The sequence below is a fragment of the Amblyomma americanum genome, chromosome 7, assembly GCF_052857255.1.
Source record: "Amblyomma americanum isolate KBUSLIRL-KWMA chromosome 7, ASM5285725v1, whole genome shotgun sequence".
NCBI classification, from domain to species: Eukaryota; Metazoa; Arthropoda; class Arachnida; order Ixodida; family Ixodidae; genus Amblyomma; species Amblyomma americanum.
The window spans coordinates 2,499,272-2,509,514 of NC_135503.1; the positions used below are offsets into that span (position 1 = coordinate 2,499,272).

A 10,243-nucleotide genomic window follows, 5' to 3' on the forward strand; every position below is an offset into this window, starting at 1 on the left:
AGATGCCATTCACGGGAGGCATAATACGAAACACGTACTGTATGTAACACTGTGCCCACATGATTGTGCAACAGAAGTATGAAGTGATTTCGTCGCTTCGAAGGGCAGTCGAGAAGCAGCTTTTTTTCCCCCGTAAAGCCAAAGGCTCGCTGGATTTCTTTTGTGCGCACGTAGCCACCAGTGCTGGGTGATCAATGATCTACCAGAGAAATAAAGCAGGAGGGCTTCTCTTGCTACTGAGATTTACATCAAGTGCGCCAGCAAAGAATGGCTGACACCATCGGTGAGTTGAACGTGCCGCGAAGCTGGGCGTTCACACTGTTGAGCTGTTATGGAACAAAATTTAAAATTCCGCATGGCAGTGCGTGGCTACGCTCACTCTTAAGGCACATCAATTGTGATCTGTCGGATAGCATTAGGAACGGTGCTGAAATGCGTTGAATAACACATTTATTGGTGCAATCTTATTCCTTGTGTCCGTTTTTTTTTCGCAGCGGTACACATGCATTGCTGACGCACCGAGTATTGCGCAGCTCTCCCCTGTGCATAATCCAAGTCAATGTTCCCTATAAAGGTGATGCTCCTGAGCAATGTGCAGCATTGCCGCCCGATCCTTAACATTTAAATATACAAAAGGATGTGGATGTGCCATGCCAACCTTGCATTCAATTGCCGAAACGTCTGCCAAATATCTGCCATCTTTCATTTTCCGGAACTAGGCGGTGGTAAGCGTAATATTGCTGCGTCGCTTCCTCTTCTTTACACCCTGCGCAACCTTGGACACCTCCGCCTCGGAATCGGAAGCCTCGCTCGAATCCGACTCCGTCGTCTTCTCCGCTCCAGTGCCGTTCGGCTCCACCAGCGTCGATTCCAGAGCCGGCGTCCGCGCTGTCTGGACGGGGAGGGCCACCAGCACCTTGGATCCTCTTTCGTCACTCTCTGGGCGGACGTATACCAAGGGGAAATCGACCTCCAGGATCCGCCGCCTTTCGTACTCTGTCTGCGAGAAGTAACGGAACAGAATCGTGAGTCTGCAAGTGCACGCGCACTCTCGGCCGCTTTGCACCGTGAAGTGCAGTCGCAGGCACGTGGGCTCAGTCGGGGTAATCTGCGGAGAGCGAACGGTAGTAGATCGATTATCTTTCACCGAGTAGGCGTCCCAGATGTGGCGACGGATATGCAGGTGAATCTCACGGCTCACAGAGCACGCCTCACGTAAACAGTAATGTCAAGGTGCGCACACGGACCCCGCACTGGCTCCCAGTAAACACTGTGAAAAACTTGTGCGAGACGTCAGGACGCGCACTGATTTCGTACGTCAAATGAATTTGCGACTCCACCAGCGCTTAGACGACTTCACGTTGGCCATGCCCAGCTCTCCAGAGCTAACCAGTGAGGAATCAAGCTTATGTTAAAAGATATAAATGGTGTCGAGTCTAAGGATATAAAATTCGTACTGATTGGTTCTGTTTCGTTTATTTTTTCGGCTATGACGCGATGCTCGTATCTTGCTCAAAGCACTTAGGTGAAGACTCGCGATATTAAAATTCACACTAGAACTTTCCCACTAGTAATGAAGCCCTGCTCTTCATCGAAAGTTTAGATGAGACATGCCGCTAAAATTGGTCATGCTTACCATTTCTTCCGTCCTTGAGTTCGCATAGTATAGCAGGCTGATAGCAAAAGGTGTCTGCAAGGCAAAAAAGGGAGCTTGAGATGTACTGGTTGCAATTTCTGCCAGTTTTGACTGATGCACATAGGAAACTCAAGCCACAAGAACATGAATTCTACTTGTGGACTGCGTCCCACTCTAACGCACGAATACGGTCTGTCCCGACGAAGTGTAACATTTGTTGCAGCGTCTGCTGACGGCAGTCTCTCCTGGGCGTCGTTTGTCCAAACGCAAGCTCTGGCGTTCAGCCGCTGGAGACGCTGCAGGCGACGGCGGAAAATCTGGCAGTTTCTGTGCCTATCTTTCATGAGTTATGGCCTAACGCCGTCTCATTTCCTCTCGCCTACAACAGAGACACCGAAACTAAGGAATGATAGAAGCTTACCGAGATCAGGAGCTTGGACACCCATATCACTCTCGGAAACTTTATCTGTAAAAAAAAAAAGAAGTGTTAAACTGAAAAAACAAAACAAAATTTATTCACTCACCAAGCAGGAAACTAGGTCTCTCTTCCTTACATGGAAAACAGTTTTTCGCAGCTTCTTTGCATACCACACGGTGGAAACATTTTTTGTTTTACAGCCTTAATGTTTTGCGATAACCCTTACTTCGGGAGACTGCTGAATTCCATTCCTGTTGCAAGCCTGCATGACCATGTTCAGCTGCTGGCTAGGCACGACTACTTCTTTCTTCACAGTCGACGCACCTGCTCTGGCTGCTTCCTTGACGCAAAACGCGTCTTTGTTTCCGTTTCCTCGCATTCCGCGTGACGACCGCCACACGTAAAGTTGAGATCACTTCGCTCCGATGCACCGCTCCATTCTCCCGGCAGCTGTCAACAGTGCCCCGTGCGTGGGCACGTGTTCCAGGGATTTAGTTCGAAAAGAATGGTCCATCTTGCCAGCTGCTGAGGTAAACACAGGACACAGCAGGAAGTCCACATCTTTTAGGCTTCATGCCTTCATCATCGCCATCAGCCTTACTACGCCCACTGCAGGGCAAAGGCCTCTCCCATATCTCTCCAATTAACCCTGTCCTTTGCCAGCTGCACACACCCTATCCCCGCAAACTTCTTAATCTCATCCACCCACATAACTTTCTGCCGCACCCTGCTACCCTTGCCTTCTCTTGCAATCCACTCCGTTACTCTTAAGGACCATCGGTTATCTTGCCATTGGCGTTACATGCGGTGCCCAACTCTTTCGTTCTCTTGATATCGACTATGATATCATTAACCGGTGTTTGCTCCCTCACCCACTCTGCCCTCTTCCGGTCTCTTAACGTAGCTTTCTTGCAAACCTCGCTGCGCTGTCCTTGAGTTAACCCTTTTCGTCAGCCTCCACGTTTCTGCCCTATAGGTGAGGAGCGGTAAGCTATAGCTGCTATATACTTTTCTCTTGAGAGATATTCATTTCTAATATACCTATACTCTGCTGTGGTCGTTAGTTTTTTATTTCTTTGCTAAAACGCGACTCCGTCTAACATCATTGCGCAATGCGTGCATGTCTGCGTGGCTGGTGCTAAGTCGGGATACAGCCTGTCACTGTGATCTCTCAAAAAGAACCCTTCTGAATGACAGAACCTACGCATACCAAATGGCTTGGAAGTAATTCCGGCCTGCTTAGCAAGACTTGCTGCTCTGCAGTCGAATAACTTAACGTTAACCCTTTAACGGTTAAAGTACAATATAGCCTACAAAACGTCGCACTGGATTGAAACAGTAGCATTTAAATCACCAAATTTGGGACCATTCGAGAAATCATACTGCCGCTTCTATTTTTGTCTTGAAGATAGTGGTGATTCTAGTAGCCTCATGTAAACTTATACTATTGCTGGTTATCAAATGTGCTTACTATTTTGAGAAATGTTACGCGCTGCGTCCGCTAGTTATGGCATTAAAAAACAACCCAGCTGCGAATGAAATACACAGAACTGGAAAAATAGCTTCTGAAGGGCAGAAAATTGTTATCTTTCACCACCCTGACCTCTGTTCACTATCCCACGTGGATTTTCTCCCTCTGATTTCTTTCTGTTCAGGCAGTTGTCGGCGGGGGTGAAATAGTCAAGCCGCTTACCGATTTGGGCAAGAAGGGTGGCACGAAGAGGAAGGCGAGCCCAAAGATGGCTTCCATGGCGTTGGATGTGGCCAGGAGGACAGCGCCGCTGCTCATGCTTCGCGGGGATTTCTGGGTCACCAGAAAGACATCGCCGTGAAAAAAGAACGGTAGTGAATCGCAGCACGACACCGGAACAAGCCTCCAGGACTTTTACGTCCGCCCCCAGGGAAAAAAATGGGCAGGGTCACATGCGCCGCCATTTCATTTGTGGCCAGCAGGTCAAAGCTGTTGTTTATGACACGACATACTGCATCGAGAGTGACGCCGCCGTCTGTACCGGGAGAGAGGCCGCGTGCAGCTGTCGTTCTAAATGGGCCTTTCCGTGGGGCGGAAAGAAGACTGCTGTGCTTATGGATGACTAGCCTGCCAGAAAACACACTGGTTTGTGCCCAGTAATAAAGACACGGGCGCCCAATCCTTTAACGAAAATACGCTGGTTGCGCGCACGCCCGAGCGAGATTGAAGCGCCAGCTCCAAGGGCGCTTCCGCGGCGTACGCGCTCTGCGTCGATGCTCTTTGCGTAGGCCGGAACCGGTCTGCGCTTGCGTGTAGCGGGAGATGCCAGCGAATTTAGGCGAGGCGCCGAGATTTGTCACTTGTCTTGCCACTCACGTGGTGCACGGCCCGGAACACTCGCAGTGTGGCGGCCACGTTGACCGCTTGGATGGAGAGGCCGAGAGTCGCCACACCCCACAGCACTGCGGAGAGGAGCGGGACGGTCTGAGGGCAAGCAGCAAGGGAATGCGAAAAGGAAGACTTACAGCCGGTGTAATGTTCTGTGCTGCCAAGGTCGCCTGAGTGAGAAGAGAAATGGATATACTCCCACGAAAACCTGTTACATAAAGCCTACAGTTACTTAAACTACCATTAAACGTTTCTAATTTCCAGTCAATGAGAAATTAATGGTGTAAGCTTTTTATGACAGAAAGATAATCAATTAGAAAGTAGAAAAAATTAGCCACATGCCGCCTGTCGGATCCGAACCTACGACGTCCGAATTTCGCGGCCGGTGACCTACCAACTAAGCCGCGGCGGTGCCTGTCTAATCTTCTGCTTTCGGGGGTATTTATGCGTAGTGTAAGCGAACCTTAGACGAATTCACCAGCGCCACGCTCGTCCACAGCAGCGGGCGTAGCCAGTCCTGTATTACCGCCAGTGCCACGTGGAGCGTGATTGAAAAATAAGGGCGATAGCTGAGAGAGGCCTCTTATGCTACCTAACAAGTCTGTCAGGCCCAAGTCCCTCCTTTCCCTTCCCTTGTCTGCCGAACAGTAAACGCGCTTAACGACGCGAATCGCGCATCAGATTCAAACACAACTAGATCGCAACTCAGAAACCGGGAAAGCTTAGATTTTCGATACGTTCCTAGGGACATACAGAAAAAAATGAGACAGTTTGCGACAAAGTAAGGTGCGCTAAAAGCGCGTGGTCATTACTTACCGTAGACCAAGATGAAGTAGCTCTCTTTCTCTGCAAGTGGTTAAACGGGAGAAATATTTTGTAGGCTCGCCGCAGCACACATTTGCTTTTAACTGTAAAATCTTTGTCTGCTGCCATCCTCGGTGACATTCGTTACAGTGGACAAGGAAAAGTAAGAAAAATAAAAGAATAACATTGGGCATGGCGACCTTCTCATAGATCTGAACTCCGTGCCATGTTAAGGCCTCAGTATATGAAATACTGATCCAGTATCGATCCGCTCCTGCGCTATTCACCTTAACAAGTTTTAGTGATACCTAATTTTCTAGCACAACTGAAGCAATTAATAAACGCTTTGGCGACGAGCACATCACTCAATGTATAAAACATGTGCACTCAAGCAATCCTGGATCGTTATTTTCGCAAGCTCTGACACTACTGATAATGCAAAGTGACGGTCTTGCAAAAGCTAAACCCACAGGTTCACTTTAGCCGAGTACTTAACCCATGGCACTCACCGATCTTTTCAGGTTCCAAAGCGAGAGTGAATACAAACCCCATGATGACCCCTACAACCATCCAGTGATAAAACTGTAACAGTAAGAAGAAAACAAGAAAATGGGCCGAGCGTTTACATAACTTATAGTATTCCATCCTCACACAGTACAACCTCGCTGAAAATAAATGCTCCAAGTCTCAAAAGAGGTACTAAGTCTGGATTGTAATACAATGCGCTCTAGTGTAAGGGAAGACAAGCTAGATGGCAGTGAATTTCGTCCCTACGAGGCGCTGCATGCAGGATCGTGCCACTGAATTCGGATAGCTCAAGTTAGAAGACTCGAACGCCAGTGCGATGGGCTTGAACACGAGTAGACTTTTCGGCCACATCGCTGTTTCCTAATTAATGCGAACCACTGCAAGGAGTGAATCATGACGAACACGACCGAAGCGGTGCGTTGAAGTAAGTTCTTACGATGACCAGGAAGACCGCAACACTAACAAACGCGAAAAAGTTTACATAAAATTGTACGTCATGAACACCCCTGAAAATGGCCCTGATCAAGAAAGCCTACCTCGCCGCTCAACATAGACAAAAGGCAGACTCTTAAAACAAAAGGCAGACTTACCAGACACAACGTGACGGCGGTCAGCAGAGAGCTGCTGATAGTCTGCTCCATGAAATCATGCCCGAAATTATTCGAGAAGTCTGAATTGTTGAAGGTACCCTCCTAAATGATGGCAGTCAATAGAGCAGCTGGGATTCCATTAAACTGGCCGGAGCTCTTCTTTGCCCTCTTCCAGTACTCGTGCTCACCAGGTGGGCATCACAGCATAGCGATTAGCTTCGGCGTTGTCGATGTCTGAGAACAGCTTCATTACCTACGCGCAGTGTGCCGGACAACAAAGGTGAATAAAAATACTGCCATCAAAAGAAAAACCAGCCACCCTACAACTTCCGCTGTAACCACTGGCACTGCGAAAGAACAAGGCACACTTCCCTTCCTTCTCAAGCTTTGGAGGCGCTGCCAAATCACTGCAATTATTTTCTTCCGCGCTCGTCACAGAACGCTGGACAGTCGCTTCTAGTGGGTGTGTGCCATGTAGGAAGAGGCCAGAAACATTAACAACAGGGCCTTGGCGGCAATGTTGCGCAGTTCATGTGGCATAGGGGACATGAAATGCTCAATATTACGCACACTCTCTCTCTCTCGCTTTTCTTTATCTTGCAATTTTATTTCGCTTTTTCACTTCCCGGAAGCGCTAAACTTCGGGTGGCTTGCCGCACTTTCCTTTTTTTATGTGATGGCTATTTCCGACAGCCCGCGACTACGGTTGCCCATCGCGGAGTATAAGGCCCTTTTCTCATCGGAGTAAAGCGTCTATTACCCTCCCATTGCTCTAATAGTGAACTTCCATGGCCAAAAAGATAAAGCTTAAAGGAACTTGCACCCAGCAGACATGTTACGCTAATGATGGCTGCAGTAGCCCAGATGAATACAAGCCTCCTTGTCGAGAAGCTGGCTAGCCGGCTGAGGCTTCCCATCACTCGCCTCTTGTTGGTTTTGCATTGTCAAGTATTCTATATACACGGCATTTCTCAGCCATACGTCAACCTGTTTCGGACGCTGAGTAGACCGACCAGAAGTGCGGTGTTTTGTCTTTCGCACGCCTGCGTTGTCCTACGACGCTCCCTTATAAAAATGAACTATAGACTTTCGATAGACATTTTATACACTATATAACCATCGTTTATACTTTCCTCTTGTTTATAGACAGTCTATAGGTGGCTATAGGCTTATAAAAAGCCCATAACCGCCTTAATTTCTTCCCGTCTATAGTCGGGCTATAGACCATCTATAGACTAAAGTGTATAACAGCATTAATTTTCCTTTGTCTGTAGATGGTTCTGGACTATATGTAGACCAAAGTATATAACCGCCTTAATTTTATTTTGTCTATAGACCATCTATAGACTAAAGTCTATAAGCGCCTTAATTCCCTTTTGTCTGTAGATGGTCTATAGCCTATCACTAGGCTGAAGTCTATAACACCCTTAATTTTCCTTTGTCTATATATGCATGTTGTATGCATCCACCCTGTAACGGCCTTACGGCTGACAGTATCAATAAATAAATAAATAAATAAATAAATAAATAAATAAATATGGTCTACGGGCAAAAGTCTGTAAAGGCCTTTATTTCCTTTCGTCTGTGGACAGTATATAGACTATTTGTAGACTGAAGTCTGTAACCGCCTTAATTTCCTTTCGTCTATAGACCATCTATAAACTAAAGTATAACCGCCTTAATTTCCTTTTGTCTCTAGACTACACTCTATGACAGCCTTAATTTTCCTTTGTCTATAGACGATCTATGAAATGTCTATAGACTAAAGTCTATAACCGCCTTAATTACTTTTGTCTGTATATGGTCTATAGACTATTAATAGGCTGAAGTCTATAACTCCCTTAATTTTCCTTTGTCTATAGATGGTCTATAGGCTAAAGCCTGTAAATACGTTTATTTCCCTTCTTCTGTGGACAGTATATATACTATATTTAGACTGAATTCTGTAACCAGCTTAATTTCCTTTCGTCTATAGACCATCTATAAACAATAGTATAACCGCCTTAATTTCCGTTCGTCTATAGACGATCTATAAATTAATGTATAACCGCCTTAATTTCCTTTTGTCTCTAGACTAAACTCTATGACAGCCTTAATTTTCCTTTGTCCATAGTCGTTCTATGGAATATCTACAGACTAAAGATCATAACTGCCTTAGTTTCCTTTCGTCTATAGACCATCTATAAACTAAAGTATAGCCTCCTTAATTTCTTTTTGTTTCTAGACTAAACTCTATGACAGCCTTAATTTTCCTTTGTCTATAGACGATCTATGGAATATCTATAGACTAAAGATCATAACCGCCTTAATTTCCTTTTGTCTATAGACAGTCTGTATACTATCTATTGCGTAACTCAATAACATTCTTAATTTTCTTTTGGCTATAGAAATTCTATAGACTATCTATAGCCTTAGTCTATAACATTCTTATAGTCTATAGATAGTTTATAGGATATAGATAGTCGAATATAGGAATATAGGATACAGACAGTTTATAGTCTATAGACCACTTCTATAACTGTGCCAATTTCTTTGTATCTGACAATCTATGCACTACCTTTCGACTAAGTCCAGAACAATGTCAATTTCTTTTTGCAGTGCATGCTGAGGAGAATTACATCGGGTGGCCGCAACTACGGCTTGAGTCCTCCACCCGGTTCGCTATTTCAGGAATTAAAAAAAATACTCTCTGAGGACAACACAACGCCCTCCTGTAAAATGTTTTTAGAAGCCTTGAAAAGCTCATTTTCGTTAAACCGTGGCGTACATTGCGAATGCAATTTAATAGTATTTAGTGCTGACTGGTAAAGCGAGGAAAGGCAGCCATTCTTCAAGTAAAGGTGCCCCCAAACTGTACTACGTCAAATGAACACGCTCTCCCTTAAATGAATCGCTCGACACAATCCCATTCCTCCTTTCCATTGTTGCTGTACAACGCACTTAATTCAGAAACATTTCATCAGCGATTTATCTTTGAAACGTCCTGAAAATAAAAAGGGGAACCACGGGCGTGAGAATTCGAGGATGCACCCATCTCTTAGAAACACCGTTAGAAGACGCTCAAAGAGCATGGTCCTCTTCGCGATTAACATCTGTCCTTTATACCTTTGCAGTTTGCATTCACGTGAATATGTGCTGCGGCGCAACAATCACAAAGCCAGTATTTTTTTGTTCCTCCACATACGCTTGCTGCTTCGGAGCTCATGACACGCTGATTTCGCCCATAAGAGTTTTCAAAACGCGAACTCACGCAAAAAAGTCTTCATGCTATGCAACTTTTTAATTGTTATTCGAAAAGTGTACCACATTCTATTCAATGGGAGACGCGGCGCGTATGAACAAAGCAGTAATGTTCCGGTTTTGTTTTCACGAAAACAATATGGTTTTTAAAGCGCGAGTGGAGAATGAAAGCTTATAAACCAACTGCCTTCTGTGTGATCTTGGATACCAGATCAAGCTACACACGGCAAGAGTGCGAGTGGTGAAATGGGTTTCTGTTTCACGTTTTGCCCATTTTGCCGCGAGACGGCGGAAAATCATTCGGGCTGCAAACAACGGCGTGCTCGGATGTGTTGGTCTGTTTGTTGGTGTCGTCGGTGTGTCCTCTCGTGGATCACGTTTCCATCGAAATCTAACTTAATCGTCTACTTACAGTAAGTCTACACGGTTATTTTTTCATTTGGTCTTGTAAACCACTCTAAGAAGAGGTGCACAACAGATTATGTTCGCAGCGACAAACTTCCGATCCCGTTTGTACGAGGCGTTATAAGCAGCCGAAGCCATCGCGTTTTCGGCTAATGCCGCTTATGTCTGTGCCGCTATGTCTTTCCTAACGCGTGGAAAGGCAGTCGATGCGAAACCCGCGATGGTAAAGCCGCTCCTCGCGAGCTGTCTACTCGCTTTATCGT

General features: G+C 45.9%; 1 protein-coding gene across 3 annotated transcripts; it reads right to left on the minus strand.

Moving 5' to 3' along the window:
• Window positions 1-463: 463 nt before the first annotated feature.
• Window positions 464-8,231, minus strand: LOC144098263 (uncharacterized). Of its 3 annotated transcripts, XM_077630774.1 has the most exons (9): window positions 6,336-8,231; window positions 5,727-5,799; window positions 5,230-5,259; window positions 4,551-4,583; window positions 4,402-4,487; window positions 3,748-3,858; window positions 2,058-2,102; window positions 1,637-1,690; window positions 464-1,000 (listed from the first exon to the last, which is right to left on the minus strand). In XM_077630774.1, exons 1-9 carry the CDS (start codon window positions 6,384-6,386, stop codon window positions 716-718), a joined length of 768 nt encoding a protein of 255 aa, XP_077486900.1. In that variant the 5' UTR covers window positions 6,387-8,231; the 3' UTR covers window positions 464-715. The 3 variants fall into 3 exon arrangements, with proteins under 3 accessions (XP_077486900.1, XP_077486901.1, XP_077486899.1); XM_077630775.1 differs by lacking the exon at window positions 4,551-4,583; XM_077630773.1 differs by having other exon boundaries at window positions 4,402-4,583.
• Between the last annotated feature and the right edge of the window lie 2,012 nt (window positions 8,232-10,243).